The sequence below is a fragment of the Vidua chalybeata genome, chromosome 16, assembly GCF_026979565.1.
Source record: "Vidua chalybeata isolate OUT-0048 chromosome 16, bVidCha1 merged haplotype, whole genome shotgun sequence".
NCBI classification, from domain to species: Eukaryota; Metazoa; Chordata; class Aves; order Passeriformes; family Viduidae; genus Vidua; species Vidua chalybeata.
The window spans coordinates 1,544,208-1,571,828 of record NC_071545.1 but is presented as its reverse complement, the minus strand read 5'-3'; the positions used below and the strand labels follow the sequence as shown (position 1 = coordinate 1,571,828).

Genomic DNA, 27,621 nt, shown 5'->3' with positions numbered 1-27,621 from the left:
GTCGCCGAGGCGGTCGCTGATTGGCCGTGGCGCGCGCGGCCCGGCGCGAGGGCAGCACCGCCCCCGTGACGCGAGCGCGGGGCCGGAGCGGGCCCGGAGCGGCGGCAGCGGCGGCCGCGTCCCGCCGGCGGTGAGTGAGGGCGGGCGGGCCCGCGGCCCGGCACCGCGGCCTCGGGCCTCCCCTCCGCCCCGCGGGCCGCGCTCCCTCCAGCGGAGCTGCCTCCCCGGGCCCCGCTCAGCCCTGGGCCCCGCTCAGCCACCGAGTCCCGCTCGGCCCCCGCCGGGGCCGCTGTCCCGGAGACAGTGGTGAGCGGGCCTCCGTGCAGCGGGAGATCAGGCGGCCCCGGGAGGTGCAGCCCCGACCCCGGGAGGTGCAGCACAGCCCGGTGTTTGTGCCCAGGGCTCCTGGGCCGCGTCAAAGCGAGTCTGGCGGGCTCGTTCTGTTTCCCCGGCAGCTGGATTTCCTTCAGCCCTTACAAATGGAGCGCTGTGGTGTGAGGAGAGAGAGCTGCGATGGAACTGGAGGGATAGCGAGGAACTTCCAGTGTTGGAGGGAAGACTAGCACAAGGATTGACTTCTTTCTTTCTTTCTTTCCTTTTTCTCTCTAACGATTGCAGCAAGCGCTCGCAGCACGGCCCTTTGTCACTTCCCGGGAAAACTCCAAAACAAGCGCTTGTTCTTCTGTCAACATCCTCAGTTATCCGCGGTGAAATCCGTCGGTGCAGCCCGACAGACCTTTCCTAATGCAATGGGAAGGATGCCGTGAGGGCTGGTAAGGTGGGCCATAGCCATGACAGAGCCCCACAGGGTGTCGTTCACCACTCTGCACGGGCCCCTGAGCAGCAGCTTCCTGAAGAGGTCTCGGAAGGACGAGGGAGAGCAGCCCCCGGAGGCGGAGCCGGCGGCCACGGCCGTGCGCATCACTCTGACCCTCTTCGAGCCCGACCACAAACGCTGTCCCGAGTTCTTCTACCCAGATCTCCTGAAGAGCTGTCGGGGGAAAGTAAAAGGGGGTTCTTCAGGTGACAAGGTGAGTGTCCCTGGGGGGCTACGGGAGCCTGTGTTGTAGCTGAGGGTCTCGAGGGCTGTCTCAGCATCGCTGTTCTGAGAGTTGGGTCTGTGCTTGCTGTGAGGTGCTGCGAGGTGGGAGGAGGGTGGGTGAGCATCCTGCAGGCAGGAGAACTGACCCACAGGCTGGGGTTCTTGCTGTCAGGCCACAGTGTGTCACTCCTTTGCCCTGGCTGGAGTTTGGTGTTGGGAGGGTGTTGTGCTGCTGGCAGGTGAGGGATGTGATGCTCGTTCAGGTTGCAGTGGCTGGATCTAAAGTGAGTTTTGGTACCTGGGTGGCTGGCAGGGAGAAAGAGCTGTTTTCCAAAAAACACCAAAGGAGACATGAATGAAAACTCCTGTAGCATCTAAAGTTTGAGTTAGGAGTGTTTGTCTATGAAAAGAAACTTACTGGATTCTGTTCCTTTTACTGTTTGCCTTCAGGTCTGTTAGCAGTCAGTTGATGTTTTATGCCACTTAATTTTTTTTTTGAGGGTTAGGAGGAGCAGAGGCAGGTAGAAAATGAGCTAGGAGAGCACCCAAACCACAGGGACACTCTCAGAATCCCAGCATAGTTTGGCTTGGAAAGGGCCTTAAAGCTCATCCCATTCCAGCCCCTGCCATGGGCAGAGACACCTTCCACTGTCCCAGGCTGCCTCAAGCCCCATCCAGCCTGGTCTTGAACACTTCCAGGGATCCAGGGGCAGCCACAGCTGCTCTGGGCACCCTGTGCCAGGGCCCCCCCACCCTCCCAGGGAACAATTCCTTCCCAATATCCCATCCATCCCTGCCCTCTGGCAGTGGGAGCCATTCCCTGTGTCCTGTCCCTCCATCCCTTGTCCCCAGTCCCTCTCCAGCTCTCCTGGAGCCCTTTAGGCCCTGCAAGGGGCTCTGAGCTCTCCCTGGAGCCTTCTCCTCTCCAGGTGAGCACCCCCAGCTCTCCCAGCCTGGCTCCAGAGCAGAGGGGCTCCAGCCCTTGGAGCATCTCCATGGGCTCCCCTGAATTCACTCCAGCAGCTCCACGTCCTTCTGATGCTGGGCACCAGGGCTGGGGCAGCTCTGCAGGTGGGGTCTCACCTGAGGGGGCAGAGGGGCAGAATCCCCCCTCCTGCTGCCCATACCAGGGCTCAGCCCAGCCCAGGGGGGTTTCTGGGTGCTCATGGCTGGGACAAGTCCAGCTGTCACCCACCAACAGCCCAAATCCTTCTCCCAGGGCTGCTCTAAATCCCTTCATCTCCCAGCCTGGACTGATCCCACAGGTTCCAGGTGTAGCACCAGCATTTGGCTTGGTTGAACCTCGTGAGGTTCCCATGGTCCCAGCTCTCCAGCCTGCCCAGATCCCTCTGGATGCCTCCCATCCCTCAGGTGTGTCAACCAGACCACACAGCTGGGTGGCATCTCCAGACATGCTGAGAGTGCCCTGATCCCACTGTCCGTGTCACTGATGGAGATGTTGATCAGCACTGTCCTAAATGTTCATTCATCTGAGCTTCTGCCCAGCTGTTCCAGTCAGGATGGGTTTAATTCCTGTGGTTTTGGTGGCAGTGTGACAGGATTGGCTGTCATTGTTTTACCCCTTTTGTTTCTGCAGAAGAAAGACCCAGCTGATCCTTTCAATGATGAGGAAAAGGAAAGGCATAAAGTGGAGGCTCTGGCTAGGAAGTTCGAAGAGAAATATGTAAGTGTTTCTTTTTGAAGTTATGTTATTCTTTGGGCTGGGCAGTGCTGTTCAGGTCTCAGGCAGTGCTTTTAATGCTCACTGGCTCTCGAGTTCCTGTTCTCCCCCAGTCCTTTATCCTGGCCTGCCGTGTGCTGGTTTTTATGTTCTTTTTCTGTCTCAGGGCTGCAAAAATAGTTCAGATTCATTTATAAATCAGATGAGTCTGATTAAAGTGAATTACATGAACTAAAGTGAGCAGCAAATCACTCACTGTGATTGATAAAATTGAATTTTCCTGAAGCAAAAACAAATTCCTACGCCTTGTTGCTGTGGCAGGATGGAATGTTCCAAGTCTCTGAGCGTGGGGCTGTGATGAGTGCACTGCCCTCAGGACAGTGCTGCATGGATCTGTCTTACCTGTTCCTTTCTGTTCCTCCTTCTGCATTATTTCTGTGGTTGGCACTAAAACCACACTGTGGTTTTTATACCCTTTGGCACTTTGGGGTAGCAAGTTGTGTGTTGTTTTGTGACACAGATTTGGCCCATGGATCACCCTGACACACTCTGTTGTTTGATGTCTGTAGTAGAGTCTGTACCTGCTGGAGCACTTAGAGAAGAGCAAGCCCTATGGAAGAGAGCCCTGGCGGGAATGTTGAAGGGATGCAGACCCAGTTCAGTGTGGGGTCTGGCTGGCAGTTTTTCATTTGGCTGCACTGTTTTGTTTCTGTATGACAAGGCTTAAAACTGGATTTACCACACCCTGGGAGTACTGTGTGATGGGAGCCAGCCCTGGCTTGGTTCTGCTGGAGCTTTTCTGTCCTGGAGCCAGTGCTGCTGTCCTGTGTCAGGGTATCTCTGTGGTACTGGGAAAGAAAAGTGATCACAGTGTCCGTGTTTCCTTGTTCAGGGTGGCAAGAGGCGCAGGAAGGACCGGATTCAGGATTTGATTGATATGGGGTATGGCTATGATGAGTCCGACTCCTTCATCGACAACTCGGAAGCTGTGAGTGCTGGGCATGTGAGAGTGGCTAAAGGTGGCTGCCTGGGAGGCTGAGCGTGCACTGGGAGCGAGCCACGAGGGTGCCAGGGCCAGGCACTGACAGCTCCTGGGGCAGCTGCGTGCCAGGAGATGCTGGGAGGCATTCCAGTGTGCTCCTGGGGGAGCACAATCTCCTCAGTCTCGTGACCAGGGACAGCACTTGAGGAGATGGCTGGAGCTGAGTCAGGGAGCTTTAGGTGGGATATCAGGACAAGGTTCTTCCCCAGGGCATGGTCAGGCACTGGAACAGCTTTCTCAGGGATGTAGCCACCACACCAAGGCTGTGTGAGCTCCAGAGCATTTGGACAACGCTCTCAGGGATGCACAGTTGGGATTGCTGGGTGTCTGTGCAGGGCCAGGAGTTGGACTCAATCCTGATGGGTCCCTTCCAACTCAGCATGTTTTGTGATTCCATGAATCCCACTGCATCTTCCAAGCAGCTGAGCTGTGGAATGAAGTAACCAAGGTCCCAGTGCCAGTAAAGTGTTCTCTGTTATTTCCAGTACGATGAGCTGGTTCCTGCCTCTCTCACTACCAAGTACGGAGGGTTTTACATCAACTCGGGAACGCTGCAGTTCCGGCAGGCCTCCGAGTCTGAGGATGACTATGTCAAAGAGAAGAAGAAGAAGTGTCCCAAGGTCAGGAAGGCAGCTTTCTCAATTATTCCCTCTGTTACACCTCAGAGCTTGCTGCATGCAAGTGTGTTAACATCCAGAGATTCGTGGCTTGGTGTGGACAGAATAGGGATAGGCACTTGAAATCCCATTGTATCCTAAAATTTCTTAGTAACATGAAGCATGTCTGGCATGGATAAGACTCTGGTGGGGTTACCTGGTTCCCAGAGCAGAGGTGACAGCAGCTCCCTGTCACCCTGGAAGTCACAGCATTATGGGGATGCTGTCAAATGCTGAAGGCAACATGTGCCAGAACCGTGGTGAGGGATGCAGGGACGTGAGTCCTGTGTTTTCACATTCCTGGGAGAGGTCCCAAAGTGGCTCTGGGAGTGCTGGTAATGTTGTGGGAAACTCTTTGATTGTGACTCGGTTTTAACCCTCTGCAGAAGCGGAAGTTGAAAGATGGGGGTGAAAAAATAAAGAAGAAGAAGAAGGATGATTCTTATGACAAGGAAAAGAAATCGAAGAAGTCCAAGTTTCCAAAAGCTGGGTAAGGAGGGAATTCTTGCTGCTCAGCACCTTGTGTTCAGGCTTCCAGGTGGCTGCAGTAGGAACCTGTTGCAGTGTGGGGTGGCTCGAATGCACATTTTCCAAACCCCTGTTGTTTCCCAAGTGGGAAAGAAAGGCAGGGGATGATCAGGAAAGGAGCACAGCTCCACAGCAGCAGTGTGTGAGCAAAGAGGGGCACAGCTGGCTGCAGGAGTGGTGTTTTTGGAGCTCTCTTTAGGCACTGGCAGTGGGAACAGATATGGAGAGGAGAGAGAAGGATAACAACTGTTAGGACGAAGCTGTGGGAGGAAAGGGCAGGTGGGAAGAGCTCAGGGCTGTACGAGTGTGGGGCTGGCAGGGAGGGAGAGGTTACGAGGCAGGCTGTGTTACTGCTCTCTCTGGGCAGTCCTTTGTACTCCTGCCCAAAGTATTTCTTGGATGAGTGCTCAGCTCTTTTGTAGCTTTTGGGCTGTAAAATGGAGTGGTTTTTCTTTTTGTTCTGAGTCATCTTGTGCTGTAGCTCTGTCCATGCTTTGGTCTGCCTGGCCTGTCTCTTTCAGTATCTATTTCTGTTGCTTTTCCATTAATTTCCTGTATTTTCCTCCTAGTTTTTTTTCCTTCTTCCTTTAACTATTCTTTGTAATTTATTTTTTCCTGCGTGGATCTGCTTTTGGGCTGCAGCAGCCCATGTGTCTGACATGGTGTCATCAGTGTGTGATTCCTTCAAAGCGAGCAAGGAAAGGAATTTGCTCTCCTGGTTTTAACACAGCAGAAAGCTTCACACTAGCTCTGTCCTGCCTCAGTTCCTCTGTACTAATTGTGCATTTCCCAACCTTCCTTGCTGGAATAACAATAATATCATGTAGCTGAATGAAAGCAGAGCTCTGTGGAGATGGTTTAAGCCCCAGCACCTCTGCAGTGAGTCAGGACAGCCTTCTTGAGCTGAGATGAACAGCCAGAACCTTAAGACTTTTAGAAGCTGTAAAATACTTTTTCTGGTGTAATTGGTTAAGGAGCTAAGACTTTCCAGGGAATTGTACCTGAAGTGAACTGGGGGAGAGGGGACCCTCTCTGCTCTTTGATCTTGTATTCAGTTCCCTTTCCCCCCCCCCACGCTTTGTTTGCAGCTTCACAGCGTTAAATGCAAGTAAGGAGAAGAAGAAGAAGAAATACTCTGGAGCTCTCAGTGTCAAGGAGATGCTGAAGAAGTTCCAGAAGGAGAAGGATGCTCAGAAGAAAAAAGATGAAGAGCAGAAAGTGGTGACTCCTTCCCCAGCAGACCCTGCAGCCCCCAGGGAGGCAGAGGCCATGGCCGACCCTCTGCTGTCCCTCTTTGGCCACGCCAGTGACAGTGACCTGCTCCAGGCAGCCACAGCCATGGACTCCTTGAGCGAGCTGGACCTGGAGCGGCTCCTCAGCGAGTCCCCGGAGGGCAGTCCCTTCCCTGAGGTGGAGGATGGCAGCGACCCTGGCTTGGAGCAGGAGTTCAAGCAGCCACCATCCCTCCCAGAAGGGCTGCCAGCCCCCCTGGAGAAAAGGATCAAGGAACTGGCTCAGGTACAGCAGCTCCTGGGGGCAGTGGGGCTGGGAGGGGGCACAGCTCTGCTGGGAGTGTGTGTGTGTGACTGGAGGGGCACAGCTCTGCTGGGAGTGTGTGTGTGTGACTGGAGGGGCACAGCTCTGCTGGGAGTGTGTGTGTGTGACTGGAGGGGCACAGCTCTGCTGGGAGTGTGTGTGTGTGACTGGAGGGGCACAGCTCTGCTGGGAGTGTGTGTGTGTGACTGGAGGGGCACAGCTCTGCTGGGAGTGTGTGTGTGTGACTGGAGGGGCACAGCTCTGCTGGGAGTGTGTGTGTGTGACTGGAGGGGCACAGCTCTGCTGGCTGTGTGTGGCAGCACCCAGGGACAGAGCACATTCCACTGGGGAAGTTTCTCAGATCCACTGGGATCACACCTTTGTGTCACTCAGTTTCTGCTAAGTGGTTTTCTTGAAGGCCCAGATGTCAAGTGATGTCCAAGTGCTGGACCTTGCTAGCTACTGAATGTAACACTTGAGATCACACCTGATCAGGATTCCTTCTTTACCCCTCTTACAAAAGTATGGACCTGATGCAAGAAGTAATTTCCAAAGTCAGTTTGACATGAATGAAATGTGAATTACTGAGGCTGGAGGGCTGGTTTGGGCTGGGATTGAGGTAATTTTCTCCACAGTGGCTGTTTTGGGGCAGTTTTGAATTGTGCTGTAAAGAGAGCTGATAACCCAGGGATGTTTTTGTTACTGTTGAGCAGGGAGTGCTCAGCCAGTGCCAAGGCCTTTGTTGCTCCTCACCCCACACTGCCAGTGAGGGGCCTGGGGGCAGGAGGAGCTGGGAGGGGACACAGCCAGGACAGCTGATCCCAACAGGGATATCCCAGACCAGGGGGTCATGCTCAGCATATAAAGCTGGGGGAAGAAGAAGGAAGAGGGGGATGTTTGGGGTGATGGCATTTGTTTTCCCACATGGAGCCCTGCTGTCCTGGGGATGGCTGAACACCTGCCTGTCCATGGGAAGTGGGGAATGAATTCCTTGTTTTGCTTTGCTTGCATGGCTTTTGCTTTCCCTGTTACACTGCCTTGTCTCAGCCCGTGGGTTTTCTCACTTTTACCCTTGTGATTTCCTGCCCCATCCCACCTGGGTGAGGGAGCAGCAACTGTGTGGGGCTGAGTTGCAGGCTGGGCTTAAACCATGACAAGGACAAATCCCACCATAATATTTTTAATGTGCTGTGCTGGTCAGAACACTGAAGGGGTGCACAGTGTTGTGTGTGTTAAATAAGAGGGTGCAGCTGGAAAGCACTGCCATGGTTCTACACTGGGAGAAGGCCTGGAAAGCCCTGCAGATGGGGCTGAGGATTTGCTAGAGCCATTTCCCTGTCACAGGCAGATCCTTTGCTGAAGCTTGGGTACCACTGGAGCTGCACCAATTTGGCAATTTGAGTCCTTTAGCCATTTTTAACATCTGGCTCTTGGGGTACCAACATGGAGTAACAGATTTTTCACTTATTTTCTGTCAAGGTCAGGATTAAATAATGAGATGGTATTTCTTGTTCAGACTCAGATGTTTATTAGCTCTTATCTATGTTACAGTCTCACAAACCCTGAGTTCTACAGTATTTTGCTCTAACAAGGTAGAAAATGGTTATGTATCTCTCTCTACAAGACCTTTTAAGGATAAACTGTCCAGTTAAGAAATGACACCTAAATTATTTTTCCTTTTAACCCAATAACCAACCACTCATGCCCACAATGTGGACTTTTTATCCAATTACACAAAACCACCCACACCCATGGAGAAGAAGGACTAGTAGCCTCTGCCCTAAAACCTCCATCTTGCTTGCTATATTCTATAGCCTAAACTCTGAGTTTCCCACCATGTACTATCACACACTTCTATTCAAACTCCACACCCACAATCCCAGTGCTGTCATTCCATTTTGGAAGCTTCTCCATGGCCTCAGGTCAAATGCAGTGTTCTCTTGGGGGTCAGTGCCTGTCAGCACAGAAAGTCTGAAATTCTCAGCAGCCAGGGTTCCAACAAGGGAGTGGAATATATTAATGTCTAGAAGGATGATCTTATGTCTTTTCACCAGTAGCTCCTCCTACAGCTGGACTCCTGGGGGACTCACCCATTTTCTCCATAATGTGGTGTGCTTTGGGAAGCTGCAGTCTGTTTTGGAGAAGGAAAATATTGGGTGCTGGTCAGGGATCCCTTCCTGGCATGTCAAAGTGTGCTTTCAGCTTTGTGGTGTGAAGGCTGTCACCATCAGCCTGTCAACAAATGCTGGGAGGTTTTGTTCCTGCTGCTGATGTGGTTTTAAACATTGATTTTAAGTCATAAACTCGCCCTTGGAACTCTGCTTCCTGGGGCACTTCAGTTTAAAGCACCTCTTACTTAAGTGGGAGATGCTGAGTAACTCCTGAGTAATCTACAGTTACTGTAGATAAGCTGCTCTTAGAGAACTGTTCTGCTGAGTTGTGCAGTGGGGGTGAGCAGATGGGAGGGGAGGAGGTACTGAAGCAAGTATTGCCACAGCTGATAAAAATTGCCAAGAGCTGATGAGCTCTTGGTGGATGTTTCTGTTTCAGAAAGCACCAAAATAGCTGTTAGTGACTGTGAGTTAAATGAGAATATTTTGGAAGTTCCATGATATCAGGTTAATTGTTATGGTGTTGTGAAACAGTTTAATAGCACAGTCCCCACTGATTTTCCTGCTTAGATTTTCTTGCTGCTGTGTCTCTTGTTGCTGGGTTGTGGATGTTAAGAAAAGAAACAAACTGAAACCTCTGGGTCAGTTAGGACTGTGGGACATGAGCTCAGGTGGCAATGAAGAGGTGATGTACCTGTGCCTGAGAAGCAAGTCCCTTCATCCCAGAGGTGGGAGCATCTCCTGAGTTAAATGGAGCCCCCAGGCATCTCCTCTTCTACTTGAACTGCTTTGACTTCAACCCTCTCCTTCCTAAGTAATTTTCCTCTTGAGGATTCTCCTTAGCATTGAGTCTTCTCCTTTGACATCACCTGCAGCTGGCAGGGAGGAATGTTCACCCTCTGGGCATAAATTAATTGCTTGCCTGCCTCAACTTTCCAGTGATAAATCATGGGATTTCAAAATCCTCTCCTGGTCTGCTTTCCCGTGCAAGGAATCACTAACTCGTGGTGATGCCTTGTGCCAAATCCCAGATATAGTTTCGTTTATATCCCCACTCAGAAAAAAACTGAAAGCTCTCGGCAATTTGCTACTACCTCATTCATCTCTTGGAATTATTTTTCTGCTGGACATATTTTTCATGGGTGTGATGTTTTTGGGCAGCACTTTGTAAGCTGCAGTCATAGCTCAGGAAGCTTCCTGAACAGGACTTTTTTTTTGTTTCTATGGTGTTGACTGGGAGTAACACATCCCCTGTGGCTTTGACTCTTCTCTGTTGGTGTCTTAGCTTAGTTTCAGAATGATTTAGAAAACCTGGTGATAAGTCTCTTCAACCTTCCTTAGTTGTGATTAGGATGAGCTTTCCTGGTCCAGGGACAAGCTCTGTGCTCATATTCCACCATCTACTGAGAAGTTAAAACCATGCCCTGAAGCTGTTGTTGTCCCCATGGCAAGTTTGCCAAAGAAGTCACCAAGCCACCTCCGTTATCCCAGGAAACAGAGGACTCTTCACTCCAGAGTGGCAACTCCAGTGCATCTGGAGAGGAGAATCCAGACTGGGAAGGCCACCAGCTGTGCAGGATGTGGTGTTACCAGGTCAGGCAGGGTTGGACTTGAGCTGGGGAGGTTCACACTTCTGCTGTGACAGAGTTTATTTAATAAAACTGTGCCTTGTTTCGCAGTAGTTCTGTAGTGGTTTTGTAGACACCTGGTTGCTTGTGCCAGCTGTGAAGTGCTGATGATTTTTGTTATTTCCTGACTTCCAGGCTGCCCGAGCTGCTGAGGGAGAAGGCAAGCAGAGATTCTTCACTCAGGACATCAACAACATCATACTGGAGTAAGTGCTACCAGCAGAGAGGTGTGGGAAAGGAGAGCATTTTTGGTAAATTCAGGAGCAGGTTCAGCAGGAATTGTGGGGTTGTCCTTGCACAGGTCTTCCAGGCAGAACATGCCCAGAATAACATGAAAGTCTCCTGTAAATGGCTTTCAGTTGAAATATGATGAGCCAGGAGAATGTTGGAGGGAATGTATCCAGGCCTCCTGTTCTCAAGATGCTGCCTGATATTTATGTGCCTAAATTTGGTCACTTGACCTGTGAGTTTAGCTTGATGCAAGACCAACCAGTAAATCTCTCCCTGTGAGAGATGTCAGGTACGTTCTTGCTACTTAACTTACATGCTATGTAGAATTATTTATAACTGGGATAAGGCTGCTGTGTTCAACTGGTTCTCTGGGAAAACTGGAGGAATTCCATTCCTGCTCTGCGTTATGAGTCCCCAAATTACAGAGTGGCAGTGTTGCTCAGGCAGCTGCAGATAATGGCTTCATTCTTCTGCCAGAGCCTGGAGAGGGCTGATGAATGCACAGGGTTTTGTGATCAGTGCAATAATACTGACACCCAGGCTTTAATTTCATTAAGGTTTATCCAGGCAACTTGCAGAGAGCTGCCAAGGGGATTTTGGGACTCTGCTTCCCTCTCATTTCCAGGGCTGATTACCACCTTCCAGCATTCCAGTGCTGGCTGCACAAATAGTCCTTGTCTGATGTCAAACTGATCACTTCAGCCTCATTCAGAGGAGATTTAGACAGATTTGTACAATTTTGCTGTACAATTTGGATCAGGGCAACCCCAGACATGAATATACACTGGAAGAATAACTCACTGTGAGCAGCCCTGGGGGAGGATTTGGGGTGTTGGAGGATAAGAACTGGACATGCCCTGGCTGTGAGCACCCAGAAACCTCCCTGGGCTGGGCTGAGCCCTGGTATGGGCAGCAGGAGGGGGGATTCTGCCCCTCTGCCCCCTCAGGTGAGACCCCACCTGCAGAGCTGCCCCAGCCCTGGGGCCAACAGCAGGAGGATGTGGAGCTGCTGGAGAGAGCCCAGGGGAGCCCATGGAGATGCTCCAAGGGCTGGAGCCCCTCTGCTCTGGAGCCAGGCTGGGAGAGCTGGGGGTGCTCACCTGGAGAGGAGAAGGCTCCAGGGAGAGCTCAGAGCCCCTTGCAGGGCCTAAAGGGGCTCCAGGAGAGCTGGAGAGGGACTGGGGACAGGACACAGGGAATGGCTTCCCACTGCCAGAGGGCAGGGATGGATGAGATATTGGGAATTAGGAATTGTTCCCTGGGAGGGTGGGGAGGCCCTGGCACAGGGTGCCCAGGGATCCCTGGATCCCTGGCAGTGTCCAAGGCCAGGCTGGACAGGGTATGGAGCCACCTGGGATAGTGGAAGGTGTCCCTGCCTATGGCAGGGGATGGAACAAGATGAGCTTTAAGGTTTCTTCCAATTCAAAGCATTCTGTGACTTTGACGATGGTGATGATGAATCACTTGGCATTTTTCACACTTTCAGACATTGAGAGGTGGCTTAAAAAGCCAGGCTCCTAATTTCTGTTTAACTGTGTAGATGGGTTTGGCACACGCTGATCTCTCTCATCTACTCACTTGGAAGTTGAAACCCAAGGGATAAAGTTTGGTTTTGTATTGTCCTGAATTCCACTGCCACAGCACCTGACATAACCAGTGTGCACTTCTCATTTCATTGCCTGACCCTCCTGCTTGCAGCTGCCAGGGAGAGCAGATGAGACTGCTGACTTCCATTTGCTCCTTCTCCAGCTACTCCCAGAGCAGGTTCAAAGCATAGCTTGGGATAAAAGCTGTCGATTCTAGAATCCAAAGAACCTTCACGCAATTTACCTTGTCCTTTGTCCCTGTGTCCCTGCCTTGCAGTCCCCTCAGGGTGGCACTGATGGCTCAGGGTCGCTGGCAGTCCTGACTCTGTGTTTGTCCCGCAGCATCGAGCTGCAGACGCGGGAGCTCAGCAGCCAGGTTCGCTCGGGGGTCTACGCCCACCTGGCTGCCTTCTTCCCCTGCAGCAAGGACACCCTGCTGAAGCGAGCCCGCAGGCTCTACCTCTACGAGCAGGTGAGGGAGCGGCCAGCAGGGGCCAGCAGGGGCCTGGGCGGGTGGTCGCCCTGCTGGGCACAGTGCGGCTGTTGCTGTTGTCCCCAGACCACCGTGTCCTCCGTGGGGCACTGTCCTGGCACAGTGCCTGGGGTGGGGGTTGGAGCTGGCTGGATTTTGGTGTCCCAGCCGTGGGAACACTTCAGGGTGTTCTGTGTGGCAGCAGCTCTCTGGCCACAGAGAGGAACAGACAATTTCCCCAGGCATCCATCATTCTGGGAAAAGTCTGTGAGAAGATCAGAGAAAAGAATGAGAAACAATTTTTATCTTGACTTGCTGCACCTGGTATTGTGAACATGTGGAATGTGTTATGGAGATTGGTTTACCAAAGGGTGGTTTCTTAATTAACTAATGATGACGATGTTTTTATTAAAGAACTAATCAATTCCACCTGTATTGAACTAAGGTATAAATGTATAGGTTTCTTAGTAAAGATTATTGCTCAGCCTTCTGTAAGTACATGGAGTCTGTGTAGGTTGTTACCCAACCCTGGCCCATTGTGCTGACAGCTCTGTGCTCGCTGCAGGGTGGCCGGCTGAAGGAGCCTCTGCAGAAGCTGAAGGAAGCCATTGGAAGGGCCATGCCAGACCAGGTGGCCAAGTACCAGGAGGAATGCCAAGCCCATACTCAGGCCAGGTTTGCCAAGTAAGCTCCTCATTTGCTCATTCCCCATTGTAGCTTTTCCCAGCAGGCTCCCTGTGGCCTGGAGGCTGCTCTCCTGAAGTTTGCCACCTCTTTTTGTTCTGTAGGTTAAATTTGCTGATGGGCATTGATTGGCCTAATTAAGCTGTGTGTGTTCTTTGTGCTGTCTGTGGCCATGCCAGCTACAGCAGCACTGATGGGACCAGAGCTTGGCTGAAGGGTTTTGCATATGCAGGTGTGTCCTTAGGAACATGGCAGCCTGGGAACAGTCGGGCTGGATTAGTCCCATCATCTCTATTACAAAATATTGGGAGATTTCCTAACCTTCAGCCCATAGCTCAGCTTGCACCCTAAGCAGAAATTGCTGATACTGAGTGTCTGTGTCGTTCAGAGTCCACTGCCGTTCAGAAATACTTTATCCTCCCCTTGAACCTGAAGGATGATCACTTCCACCTTTTCTAACTCCATTTTAGGATGCTGGAAGAGGAAAAAGACAAAGAACAGCGAATTTGTTCTGATGATGATGAGGATGAAGAAAAGGGAGGGAAGCGTGTTGCGGGCCCACGGAAGAAATTCCAGTGGAATGATGAAATCAGGTTTGAATAACTCAGATATTAAGCAAACTCATGACCTGTCTTACTCTTTGCAGTTGGCAGCGAAGCATTTTGGTGTCTGTGTTTTGTTTACAAAGCAGTGCTGATCACCTGTAGGAACGGTCAGCTTGGAGGCTCGTGGCACATGGTGTTGTTCATGGAAGCCATTACTGCATTTATTGCATCTCACCCTGAGAGAAGTGCTGAGAAGCCTCTGTGCAGAGTCCAAAAGAGAGAGTCAGATCTTTGGGAACAGAAGGGATTCAGCTGAATTGCTGACATCCCACAGCCCAGACTCTTGACATGCCCAGGTTCTGGTTGTGGAAGCAGTTGAAGCTGTTGGGTTTTGCTGCCCCTGGCACCCAGGGGACTGACAGAGAGGGAGTGCTGAGAACAGGGGAGAGTGACAAAGGGTAAAAGGAAAATCAGTCCTGCTGTCTTTTTCTTCTTATTCTGGAACAAATCAATTTGTGCTGCTGATCCATGTAGGACACAGCCAGCTGTGCTTCCTGCCTTCTCCTTGCTGAGAGGTTCAGTTCTGTGGTTGTTACTGGTGCCTGTGGCTCTGGCACTGGTTTGCTGCCTCAGCTGTTTCAGGAGATTACACTGGGAAGGGGTAACAAGACTTTTCTCTCTGGTGCATCCATGTGTGTGCACACACAGAGCAAGGAATGTGCCTTTCCCTTCTCCTTCCCTGAGGAGGCAGTGCAGGGTTGTATTAGCAAGAGCCAGGTGTGTCTTGGTGTATTTATCCAGCCTGGATAAAGAGAATGATCTCCAAGTGGGAAAGGTCAATCTACATAACTGTATGTGAAATCTTCCTGTTCCTCAGGGAGCTGCTTTGCCACTTGGTGAAGATTAAATTGGATGGTTATGACCTTGACAAGAATAAGGCTCAGTCTCTAGAGGATTATGTGAAGACCTTCCTAGAAGGAGAGGTGAAGCCCCTTTGGCCAAAAGGCTGGATGCAGGCCAGGTGAGCAAGAATCAAGGGATTCCTTGTCCCAAGGGACCTGGGAAGGTCATTAGTCCTGCCCTTGCTCAGGGAATGGCTGGCTTCAGAGTTAGATCAGAGTGCTCAGGGCTTTGGTATGTGGAACTTTGGAAATTCCCAAGGATGGAGATTACCACAGCATCTCTGGGCTCCTGTTCTGGTACTTGATCACTCTTCAGGAAATCTTTTCTCCTTATTTCCTATAAGAATTCCCCTTGCTGCACTGAACTGAATATTCCCTGCTTTTGTTTTTTACTGTGCACCTTTGAGAAAGGTCTGGCTCCATCTTGTTCCTGTCCCCACCACTCTTTAGGTAGTGGAAAACTGCCATTAGACTTCTCCTGGGGCTTCTCCTTTTCCAGGCTGAGCAAACCCAGTTCCCTCCCTTGGCTGTCGTGTGTCCCTGTTCCTCGGGATGTCTCCAGTTAGCTGGCATCTCTCTTGGATTGTGGGGACCCTGAAACTGGATCTGTGTCCAGATGTGTCCTCCCAGGTGCTGAGCAGGGGATGGTTTGCTCTCAGCAGGACACCTCTGCAGCAGTGGCTTCCCTTCCCTTGCCCCCCAGGTCCTTTCCTGCAGGGTTGCTGCCCAGGGCTGTTCCATCCCAGCTGCAGGACTTGGTGCTGGATTTCACTGAGCTTCACAAGGTTTGTGTTGCTCCCTTTCTCCAGCCTGGGAAGGGCCCTGTGAATGGCAGCCCTGCCTTCCACCATCCTCCCCCTGTCCCTTTTCACCTCACAAATGCCTGAGTGCAGCCAGGACTGTGAATGGCAGTGCTGAGTGGCCTTGGTGCTGTGTTGATGTCAGACACGTGCCACTGGCAGGTAGAACTGGCACTGAGGTCAGGCCCACGGGCCAGGCTGTGCTTTCTCAGCTCTGTATTACAAAAGATCCCTTTATAATCACAAAGGATACATTTTTCAGACACTTTGGGAAGTCTTCTCTGGAGTGTTCCCAAAAGAAGGCAAAGTAGTAAAGTTTTAGGGGCTTATTAGAGTCAGTAGAATTTGCTGTGGTTTCTGTACCCTCACTGCTGTTTCCTGCTCTTTCCCACTCTCCATCATCTCTCCCCTCAGCTGGCAGTGGCAGAGAGCCACACCAATGGCAGAGTCCCTTTGCTGGGACTGTCATCACCTTCTGGCCTGCTTTGTTTTGCTCAGTACTTTTAAAGAAAGGACAACTCTGCAGTCTTACTTGTGGAATCTTTAAGGTTCCTTCCAACCCAAGCTGGGTTGGAAGAAGAAGTGCAATGTCTCTTTGCATTTCACCAGCTGGGCAGTGCTGTCTTCTCTGCTGAATTTGCTTTCTGAGTGTTGGGAGATAAAGGAAGATGTAGGTAGCAGTTCCTAAGAGCAGGAAGTATGAGTGACACATCAGAGATCCACTTGGAGAAGTCCATGGCTGTTTGTTGCAGTTGCATGTGCACAGGAAGCTCAGTGCTGAGCATGGTTGCAGTGTGGTGGTGCAGGAGCTGAAAGATGGCAGTAGGAGGTGGGGGAAGTTAGTGCTTCGTTAATGAAGATATACCCAGCCTGAGGGTCTCAGCTTGCCAAGTTTTAAACACTTTTATTTGAATAAATGGAAATTAAAATCTCCAAGTTTGATGTTGTTGGGCATTCAGGTGTTCAGCCAAGACTCAGTGTAGGAGGCACTTCAGTGGTACAGTAAGTAATGCCTCAATAAAAGTGGATTTCCTGGTTGCTTTCCAGTGGCTCAAGGACAATGGTTTCTCCTGCTGGGACTTGAAGTTGGACTTGATCTTTCTGGGTTCCATCCAACTCAAGATATTCTCTGACTTGGTGGTTTATAGACAGAGGGTAGAGTGACAGCCGCGGGGAGGGATTGGTAGCTCTAGGAAAACTAACAGTTTTATGGATAAGTCAGCTTGATTCACTGTCATCATGGTCTCAGAAGTTCATTGTAAGAGGAACTTGAAGGTGGACAGAGCAGCAATTTCATGGGTGAGTTAGAGAGACCCTGCCATGAGTCTGTTTCCTCCTCTTGAACGAAGAGATGATTAACAGAATGTTAGGTCAACATAAGCTTGCTTTTTAAGAGAAAAATGATGACAAAAGTTAATACCAGCCAGGAATCACATTCCATGTGCCAGTACTGAAGGAATGTTTGTAATTCCTCCCTGACATGTAAGAGGGAACTGAATGGTGGCTGGTTTGGGTCAGAGAGTGTTTGGAGGAGACTCTGGTCTACCCTCAGTAGTGCAGGGCTTTGGGTGAAGTTCAGTCTATTGGCTGTGCTCAGTCAGTCCTTCCAGAAAGGGCTGTGATGTACAGAGTCACCTCAGCTCCAGGCTGAGGCACAAAGGCAGCACAGACCCTTCTCCTTCATTGCTGGGTGAGAGGCACAGGAAGGGAACTTTCTCCCTGGAGGCTGGAGAGCTCTTGGATGATCTCTGGCAGCAGGAAGGCCCTGAGTGATGATCCTGCCTTTCCAGTTGGCTTTGTAAGCTGGCAGAGCTTTTTCCTTAGGCTTTGTCCAACCACTGCCTTAATGGCCTTTCCAGTGCCTACAAGCATTGCTCCCCAGAGAGGGAACTGTGTGGGGCAGCTCGGGATGATCTTCCTGGCAAAGGGCTGAATATTTGTTTGCTCTCTGTGGTTTCAGTTTCACCAAGTCCCCTGCTGTACTGTGCAGCTCTGTCTCCAGTGATCCCAGCTGCTCTACTGGGTCTTGCTGGATATCACTTCTCATTGCTCTCTTCCCTTCTTAGGACACTGTTTAAGGAGAGCAGGCGTGTACACGGACACCTCACATCAGTCCTGTGAGTATCACAGCATTCCTTGGAGTGAAAACTGGTGATCTCCATTCCCTGGGGCCTGGGGGGATCCTGCAGGAGCACCTGAGCTTGCTTGGCTCCCCCCACGTAGGTCGGCGCTGCTTCCTTTGGGGAGCTCTAGGGAGAGCAGCTGTTTGTGTGTGACATCTCTCAACACTTTCCTCAGGTGCTTTAGCCTTCAATAAGGTCAAAACCAACAACTTTAAAGGCAGGTTGCCTCTGGTTCAACAGCCTGGAGTCAGGCCTCTGTGCTGGGCCTGGGAGGCTCAGGGAGGTAAAGTGGAGTGTGATTACTGCAGCCTGTTCAGTTGGTCCTTGCTGGATTCTGGATTCCCTCTTTCTTGTTGCCTGGTTCAAGGAGGGTCACCATGAGCTCAGACTAGTGAAGGTGGGTGCAGCAGGCTGGTGGGTGGCAAACCAAGAGCCATCAGAATCCAGCTGGGCAGGGGCTTTAATCCAAAGGGTCTCATGGATCTTGCTGGTGGTTGATAATAGATAAGGACATGGATTTAGGCTGGTGTCAGCTTGGCAGACAGTCCTTTTCTTGGCACTGGGTGAGTGAGGGGAAGTGGAATGGATGTAGAGTCATCCTTCCCTCAGCCACACCACCCAGCAGCTCAGGGATGTCTTGTACCAGAGATTGCATCTGACCAGATCTATTCTCTGGGAGTTTGGCAGATGCTTTTGCATCCTTGGCTTCTTCTGGGAACCCAAAAGAAGGGTGTAATTTCTGCAGAACAGTCTCTGTGCCGGTTTCTCTCTGGGCGTCGCTGTAGGAGGGCAGCAGTGGGGTCCTGCAGCTGGTGCAGGATGTGTGTGTGGGTGTTTCACTGCTCTGCTGCCATTCCAAGACTCTGCTCCACTCCCTGATCTGCTTGGAGCTTCCAAGAGCAGCAACCAAATGTCATGTGGTTTTGAATCCTAGCAACCTGAGATGCTGCCTCTGTTCCCTGCAAAGACTCAGTGGATCATCACTAGCAGGGCCCAGGTGTGCTCCCCAGCTGGCTCCTTCCCTGGGGGCAGTCACTGAGCCATGTTTCTCTTGTATTCCTCCAAACAGGGCAAAGAAGAAAGTTATAGCTCCTACCAAGGTGAAAGTGAAGGTGAGTTCTATTTTCTGATTCTCATGGATGGTATGTGCCAAAAGTCAAGTGACTGCCACTCTGAGCCCTGTGTTTGAGCTTTGTGTCAGCTGCTTTGAAATGGCTCTGCTCAGTATTTGGCTTGGAAAAAACAACTGGAACAGCAGCTAAAATGGATGGCAGTGGCAGTTGGGAGGGAAGTGGGGGCTCACGGGCAGAGAATATATGTATGCTGCCTTTTATCCCCAGATTGTGAACCTTCCCTCCCCTTTTCAGCAGTAAATCCTGTCTCTCTTCTGACTGTGCCTTCTCTTGTGATGTTGTTCCAGGACTCTTCCTGCAAGCCAGAGAAGAAGCTGTCGGTGTCTGTCCCTTCCCTGCACTCGAGCAGCACCTTGGCCATGTCCTCAGAGCCCCAGGGAGGAGCCCTGGGCATCAGTGCCCAAACCAGGGAACTCTTGTCCCTTGGGACAGCCCAAGCTGCCAGCAGCACTGCCACTCCTGCCACCTTCAAGGATGACTCCTTGGATGAGGACTTGATTCACAACCCCACCTCCTCCCTGGAAGCAGTGTCCAAGGAACTGGCTGTGCTGAACAGCAGGGCAGCAGGGAGCCCTGACTTTACTCTTCCTGCAGCTCCAAAAGCTCCACCAGAGAAGATCCCAACTCTTGCATCCTCAGAGGAGAAGAGGACATTTCCAAAGCCCAACCCTTCCCCTACATCATCCTCTGGTTCCCTCCAGTCTCCTCTAAACTTCCTAGCTGAGCAGGCCCTGGCGTTGGGCCAGCCTTCTCAAGACAAGAAGACAGAGAACTCTAATTACAAAGAGCATTCCTGCCAAGCCTCCCCCAGCAAAATCCTTCCTGATGCCCACCAGGCTAAACAGAAGCACCACAGCCTGGTCAGGCCAGGCCACGGGCCCCCAGCCTCGGCGCCGGTGCCGGGCTCTCAGGTGAAGGTGTTCCACCCTGGTGCTCAGCTCCAGAAAACCTTCACCTCCCCAGCTCCCTTTGTCAAACTGCAGAATCCCAAGTCCTCCACCCCTGTGCCCCAGCGCTCCCTCCTCCAGCAGGTCAAATCATCAACCAAAGCTCAGAGCTTCCATTCCTCCACGTCCCCAAGCAGCGCCCAAAACTCCAGCAGCTCCCACAAGAGCCAAGGCTTGTCCTCATCGTCTCTCAGCTATGCCGGGAAGCACTTGGGCAGCTCTGGCTCTTCAGGACAATCTTACAAATCGCCTTTCGTCGCTGGGTCCCTCTCCAAGCACGGGGCTTCTTCCAGCAGCTCCTCCTCTGGAGCTCCTGCCAACCAGGGCAGCTCCTCTGGGACTTTGCTCCCCAGCGTTCCGGCCCCTTCCCCGGGCTCGGCCTCCAGCCGCCCGGCCTCCGGCTCCTCCGTGAAGAAAACTCCCGTTTCCCAGAAGCTGACCCTGGTGGCACCTCCCGGAGGCTCCAACGGAGATTCCAGTGGGGGCACCCAGGGGGTGGCCAAGTTGCTGACCTCGTCCCTAAAGCCAGCTGTGGTCAGCAGCACCGCAGCCTCTACCTCTGTGCCGGTAAGGGGGCTGTGCTGGGAGCTCCTGCCTCTTTCACCCCCTAAATGGGGCACTTCAAAAGCAGTTGCTGAAGTTCTTGGATGACTGTCTGGATTTCAGCTGCTTTAGACTAGAAAGTTGTGGCCTTTGCCCTGGGCTTGCCCTCCAGAATTCCAGCTTTCATTTTCAGCTTAAATAACCACTAAGCTGAATACTGTGCTGCCTTCCAAAGGGCAATTTTTGCCCTGGCTATGTCATGGTCCTGCCCTGGCTCTGCAAGTTATGGGGACAGTAGGGGTCCCATTTGGATTAAGAGAAAGTGCAGTAAGGTAATTTCTCACAAGAGATAAAATTCATTGCATAAATTAAAAGTATAATGATGCATTTGACATTAATTAGATCTATAAGCTTAGCCTTCTTTAAATTATTCCAAGTCATTTTAGTATTACTGACACTTTTGTCATGACTGGCCCTTAGAGTAAATTACCTGTGGTTATGGAATTGTGGAATCATTCAGGTTGGAAAAGCCCTCTAAGGTCACTGAGTCCAACCACTGCCCCAGCACTGCCCAGGCCACCTCTAACCCAAATGCCACATCACATGGCTTTTAAATCCTCCCAGATATGGTGACTCCACCCCTTCCCTGGGCAGCTGTGCCAGTGCCTGACAACCCTTTTCATGGAGAAATTTTCCCAATATTTGTTGGGACAGAACATTTCAGGAAGGACTGCTGGGTTGTCAGTACAGACTTGTATTATTACAACATTGTATTACTTAATGGTATAAGTGGCTTAATTTTTATCTATAGCAAAAAAGCAATAGTTTCTAATGTTGTATACATTTGTTGTTGGCTGCTTATGCCTGCCTTCCTTTGTGCCCCATGGAAAGAGCTGGGAAATACAAGGAGTGTGTTTAAATGGAAAGCATGTACTGCTCAGCTTATGTGTCTTGTCTGTTCCTGAGCTGGAGAGCTGGGAAGCACACCCCAGCACAGTGGTGCCTGTCTCCATGAGAGAGATCCTAAATAACATCCTGGGGTGCCTTGGGTGTCAGACCATGGTGCCTGGAGTTGTCAGCAGTGTGTGCTGCCATAAGTGAGTAGGAAGCATACCCCTGGAACTCACAGGCAGTGTGGAAACTTTTCCTCTGCCTAGTGGAGGCACAATTCCACACCAAGGGAGTCATGGAGGCAAATCCAGCGTGGCCACATTCAGAAGAGCTGGCTTGCCAATGTCCATCTGCAGATGGCCTCAGGTGTTGGCATCTTTTGGGCCCTGGCTGGGAGGGTGCTTTTTCCAAGGGGGAATTCTCGAGCATTCCATGTTTTGCAGCCCTGTAAGTATGAATGATGGTGTACCTTGATTCTCCCTCTCCTGACTGACCTTTTCCATTGCTTTGCAGAAAGGAACTAGTGGAGCTGTGCTGCTAACAAGCTCTTCCTCCTTAAGTGTACTGGCTCCATCCTACAAGTCCAACAACCCAAAGCTGCCAGCTGCCCTGAGCTCCACCCCGTTAGGTATTATCTCTCCTATTCATTCTTTCCCTCTCCATGTCATCTCCTTCAGTTCCGACTCCTCCCCAAAAGCAGGAGTTTCCAAGGATGCAATAGTTACAGGACCTGCTCCGGGAACCTTCCACCACGGCCTCGGGCACAGTGAGTATCCTGCTGGTCACCTGTGTGTCACTTGTGCCTGTGCTCCCACATAGAACATCAGTGCTCTGCTGGGCTGCCCCATTGCACACCAGCCCATCTCTCTGGCTGTTGCTTTGTGCTGTGGTCCCTGCTTTTGTATCTCCAGCAGTTGCATTTGGAGAACCTTGGGCACATCCCTAGAGCTCGTCCAGAAGTGCCAATAACTGGAACCTGACCTCTGCTAACTGCTGCAGCTCCTCTGCTCATTTCTGTCTTGGATGTGTATTTGTTCCTTTTTCCCTCTCCTCTCTTTGTTTTCTCTCTAGGTCTTCTGGCTGGTTTGCACTCCAGCCCCCACCACGCAGCGCCACTCCCACACTCTGCCCTGTCCACTCATTTACCACAGAGTTTGCCAGGTAACTTGTCAGATGCTCGTGTTTGTCTTCTCCCTCGTGAGTCTATCTCAGCAGATCCTTCCTTCAGGGCTGGAGCCAAAGGGGTGGTCCATGTTTTCCAGCTGTGTGGTTGTCACTAAAGCCTCTCTGAGGTACAGAGTGAGGGGCTGGGAGCAACCTGGTCTGGTGGAAGGTGTCCCTGCCCATGGCAGGGGGTGGAACAGGCTGGGCTTTAAGGTCCCTTCCAACCCAAGCCATTCCATGATTAGGAAGAAATTCTTGGCTGTGAGGGTGGGCAGGCCCTGGCACAGGGTGCCCAGAGAAGCTGTGGCTGCCCCTGGATCCCTGGAAGTGTGCAAGGCCAGGTTGGACAGGGCTTGGAGCAGCCTGGGCTGGTGGAAGGTGTCCCTGCTCGTGGCAGGGGTGGAATGGGATGGGCTTTAAGGTCCCTTCCAATCAAACCATTCTTGGATTCTGTGATTTCTGGAATGACGAGTCCTTAATGCTTACAGCAAGTGTTGGTTCCTGCAGATACTCAGAATTATCCTGCCAGGATGAAAGCTGTGCCTGTTTGTGCACAGCCTGCCAGGACTGCTCTGGAATGAATATTCCAGCTCTGGGGAGTTTTGTTCCTGGTGGCCTACATAAAATGTGTCAGACCAGACTGTCTTGTGTCTGTGCACTGAGTTAATTGCCAGCATCTCCTTCACAACAAGTTTGTAGTGTAAATGGAGATTGCTCCACTTGCTGCTCACAACGTGAGGATTTGGCAGTTAAGCCTGTTCCTGCCCCAGTTTGATGCCTGCAGAAGTGATGCATAAAACAAGATTTTTCCAAAGAAGGAGAGAAGTAAGGAAAACTGAAATTCAGTGCCAGCAGATTGTGCTTACCTGCTTTGGGGAGCTGCTTATTCCCCTGATAACTCCTATTTCTGCTTTCTTAGGTGTGTTCTTTAGCACTTCAGTACAGTTCAGTGCCATTATCTTAGTACTTGTTCCTGTTGGGATGGTCTTCCTGGGCTAAGTGAGCCTGATTTAGGAGTGCTAGCCTGGTCCTGTGGCTGTGTGCATGGATAACGATGTAGCATCCTGGAGGAGTCATGGAATAAAAGGCCTTTGACTGCTGAGCACAGTGCCTGTTTGCTGAAGAAGGAAGAGTGTGTTGTGCACTCATGAAAATGCAAAGAATTGGTTGGGTTTGCTTCCTTTGCTGAAGTTTGACGTGGGTTGTGCCATGCTGCTGTGGTAGAGCTGAAGAAGGTCCTGGCAGTGATCACTGGTGTGACAGACCCTTCCTTCCTGTTTGTAAATCACACTTCCTGGAATGAAATCAGATTGCACCTTGAACATGGCTTGTGCAAAATATTTCATGTCACTGAGGAGCAGCTCTTTGTCCCTTTAGTTGAGGGAGTTTAGAGTGATCACTTCACTGTTGTTCATAGGGCTTATAGCAGAAGAATTTTTTATGGACTCTTCAGCAGGACGTAGGGCCAGAAGAGAAAAGACCAATGGGAATAAGTGAAGGAAAATTGACCATGGATCCAGCTTCAGCAAGGACCTGCTTTCTTACTTGGTGTTTTCACTTAAAGATTGGAGGTGGAGCCTGCTGCTGCCATCTCTTGGAACATTTCCCAATTCTGGTGTTTTGGAGGAGAACACAGTAGATATTTAAGTGACTCCCATAACCTTAAAATTAATTCCTGTGTTTTGTGGCACAAGCTGTGTTTGGCTGTGCCAACACATGTCCACAGCTGCATTGCTGTGTTTGAACACTGCAAGATGTGTGGGAGGTTGCTGCAAATGCAAGAGAATTGATGCCTTAAATAAAAATGCTTTTATATCCATGTTCATCCAAAAGCCTCTGAGCAAAGAGCATCCAGTGCTTGCCTGTGTGTGGTCAGTGCTTCCGTTGCTGGTGGAGGTTCCTTGTGCTGGGGCTGGGAATGTGGTGCTGGGAATGTGCTGGGCTGAGCTCTCGCATGCAAAGGAGCTGCTCTTGGCCTGGAGGAGAAGCTGCTGCACTGCTGGGTGCCACTGCTGCTTAGCTGCACGTCTCAGTACTCCCATTTGTTCATCACAGTCTGAAGCAGTTTTAATTGCTTCTGGAAAACTTTTGCTTCCCTAAACTTCCTTCCTTTTTCTCTCTTCAGTGCATTTTCTCTTGTCCTCCACATCCATTTCTTTCTGTTCCATCAGTGGTGAGATTCCTATGGATCCTGTTGCTATCATTGGCCACCTAAAGCCTTCATTTAAAAAGCACCTAATTAATTAATTAAAAAAATAACCAATAAAGCACCTAAAGCCCTGCCTGAAAGGAGTTTCTCGGTGAGGGTTTTGCCTCTTCTCCCACACAACCAGTGACAGTACAAGAGGAAACAGGAAAGTTTGGACATCAGAAGGAGTTTCTGTATGGAAATGGTGGTCAGGCATTGGCAGGGGCTGTCCAGGGAGGTTTGGAGTCCCTGTCCCTGGAGGTGTCCAAGGAAGGCCTGGACATGGCACTCATTGCTCTGGGCTGGGGACAAGCTGGAGATGGGTCACAGGTTGGACTCCATGGTCTTGGAGGTCTTTTCCAACCTCAGTGATTCTGTGATTACAACAGCAAAAATGTGCAACAGGTTACTTCCAACCACCTGTTGGCAAGGCAACCACACCATGTATTTTGGGATTCCTGGAGGGGGAGATGTGTCAGGGTGGATTTAGAGACGGGCACAGGCTGAGGAGTTCCCTGGCAGCTGGAATTGTGCTGTGGGGCTTCTGCTGGGAGCCCACAGGACCCTCAGTGCTTCCCTGGTCCCTTCCCCAGAGGCTGGGCTGCTCCCAGTGGAGAGATGTCCCCAAGCACATCCTCTTCTTCTTGATCCCTTGGTGCTAGGAAGGAAGAGTAGGTCTTTCCCTCTGTGCAGAGGCCTGGCTGTCCCAGCTGCCCACCCTCCATGGGCTGGTGCTGAACCCCCTTCCCAGCTGTTTTATTTTCTTTCAGATGCTTCTCAGCTTCATGGCAAAGGGTCCAATGCACAGCAGCGCAAGTTGTGACGCCTGCAAGGAGGGGAGCTCCAGCACCCATAGGATAAAACCCAGAGGAACAGGTCATGGACTTTGGATACCAGCTATGTCTTTTGATTTCTTTTATTTTTTTCTATTTCTTTTTTTTTTTTTTTTTTTTTATGACAACTGGAGAGACTGAAGTGCAACAAGGAACTCATTGGGGCATCTGCTCAGAGGCTTTCAGAGCTGAGCCGCACACGTGGGGCCACCTGGAGCCGTGCCCTGATGAGAGGAGCCTTTTGTAGCACTGTTTATTGCTGCTGCCCTTCCTGCATTCCCTGGCACTGGCAGGAGCTGGAGCTCGCAGGGAGGCTCGGGTGGTCCTGCAGTGGATTCCCACCCACCTGTGTCTGTAGCTGCCAAGTACCTCCAAGTCCAGTTACCTCCTTGGTCTCCCCATGGAGGGTATGAAAGGTGCTTCTTTCTTCTGCTTTGGATTTACTTGGCTAATTCTAGCACTGCCAGTGCTTTCTTGAAGACATTTGAGTAACTTTCCAATTGTACTATAAAACTGTGCTACACTTAATTGGAGGATTTAACATCTCCTGTGTGGTGAATCTGAGGAACCACCTGATGTTCCCCTCTGGAGGAGAAGGAAGACTCTAGAGACTAAAGACATTTTTAGATGCAGTCATCGACTTTTAGAATTCTACTTCTTTTGAGTTTTTGGATTTTTTTCCCTCCAAAGGGATGCTTTTTTCCTGCTCAGTTTTTTCCTCATTACCATCGAATGCATTGGATTGAATGGGATACTTCTTAGCATGTCACATGGATCAGAAGACATAATTCCAGTGCCTTTTATGGTGGAGCAAGAATGGACTAGTGACACACATTTCAGCCCTATTTTGTGTGCTCCTCAACCCTTTTTTAATCATTCTGTATTTAAAATGTATTCTGGTTTATTTAATAGAGCTTTTCATGGTTGCACATCAGAGAAAAAAAAAAAAAAGCTGCACTGTCTGGACTTCAGTGGTGACCTGGTGACTGAGCACAGTCCCAAATCCAGCAGGAGCACCAGTTCCCATCCCAGTATGTGCAGGCGGGTTCCAGGCCCTCCCCTAAAGCCATTCTTTCCTAGGGTTGTGAGTTAAGATCAGTTTGGTGGGCAAAGGGAATGAGCAAGGTGAACCAAGGCCACGACCTGTCAAATGAATTCCAGAGAAAAGCACTGCTCTGCTCAATGGTACCTGCACCAGGATCATGTGCTCAGCACAGCTGCAGGAACAGGGACCATCTACAGTCGGGGGGTGGCTTTTCTTGTTCATTTTTTAACTTTAGAACTAAATACTCCCCCTGTGCACCCCCTATCAGGCTAAGGCAGGCTGAGGCTCCACCTGAGCTTTCTGAGGTTTGGTTTCCTGCTCTGCCCAGTCTGTCTTCTATCAGGCCCCCACAGCCACGTCCCAGTTGTGCAGGGGTAGTGCTGATCCATGTAGAATTTACTGGTATTCCAAGGAAAAGCTTGTAGCTTCCTCCTTGAGCTTTGGGAAGGATGCTGACCCCAGGATATCAGCAAATGTCTGCTATAGTTTCCTCTGGTTTTTATTAAGATCTGAGAAAGACTGTTTTCAATTTGAGCTGATACATAACTGCCCAGGATCAGTGAGTTGATTGTATTTCAAATGAATGGACACAGCTCAGATTTCAAGTCTGTTTACAGAAAATACCTAGGCTGTTGCAGAAGAGCCAAAGACAGAACTCGTGTGGGTAGAACGAAGCACAGCATTTCTTGGTGGATTCTGAGCAGTGGATGTCGCATGGTTCCTGTTGAAGGCCTCACCCTGAGCGGTGCTTGGCACCTTCACCTTCCCCTGGGAGCTGAAAGCTTGGGACACCTGGTAGGATAGGGGCTCTCAGCGAGTGACTCGAGGTACTGGTTCTCCTCCCTCTCTTTGCTTTCACTTGAATGCTTCTGCTGGGGAGCCCCCGTGTGCGCGGCCGGAGCAGAATGCCCTTCTCCTAGGAATTCAGCGAAGCCTCTTGCCTCAGGGAAATGTTTATGTGGTGGAAATTCTGTGGGATATTTTTTCTTTACATGCTATAATGAATGAGTGAGTGGTGTGGAGCAGAGTGGCAGCAAGGCAGGCCCATGCAGAGCAGCTGATGGGAAGCCAGGCTGGCACCTCTGCCTTGGTGAGGCAACTTGCAGCGCTTCCAGGATGGAATGGGGAGGGATAGGCTCCCATGGCACTTACCTGGGGATAGCAGTTCCTTTTGGGTGTAAGAGCTGCAGTTTACTATTCTATTTTTTTTTATGTGTGTTGGCACTGTCTTGCTGAAGATGGTGGGGGTGGTATGAAAAATGTTAATCTTGTACAGAACAACTCAATAAATTGTTTCAAACTTTCCAAAA

General features: G+C 50.8%; 1 protein-coding gene across 15 annotated transcripts; it reads left to right on the top strand.

Annotated features, from left to right (window-relative positions):
* Window positions 1–88: 88 nt before the first annotated feature.
* UBN1 (ubinuclein 1) lies at window positions 89–27,621 on the top strand. 15 transcript variants are annotated; one of them, XM_053957530.1, is made up of 18 exons: window positions 241–1,031; window positions 2,640–2,726; window positions 3,616–3,711; window positions 4,251–4,385; window positions 4,808–4,911; window positions 6,038–6,467; window positions 10,360–10,430; window positions 12,384–12,513; window positions 13,079–13,197; window positions 13,668–13,790; window positions 14,620–14,763; window positions 17,511–17,561; window positions 18,637–18,679; window positions 18,988–20,214; window positions 21,595–21,642; window positions 21,759–21,847; window positions 22,153–22,242; window positions 25,204–27,621. In XM_053957530.1, exons 1-18 carry the CDS (start codon window positions 792–794, stop codon window positions 25,292–25,294), a joined length of 3,318 nt encoding a protein of 1,105 aa, XP_053813505.1. In that variant the 5' UTR covers window positions 241–791; the 3' UTR covers window positions 25,295–27,621. The 15 variants fall into 15 exon arrangements, with proteins under 15 accessions (XP_053813498.1, XP_053813505.1, XP_053813510.1 ...); XM_053957535.1 differs by lacking the exon at window positions 25,204–27,621 and adding an exon at window positions 23,699–23,724; XM_053957534.1 differs by lacking the exon at window positions 25,204–27,621 and adding an exon at window positions 23,165–23,249.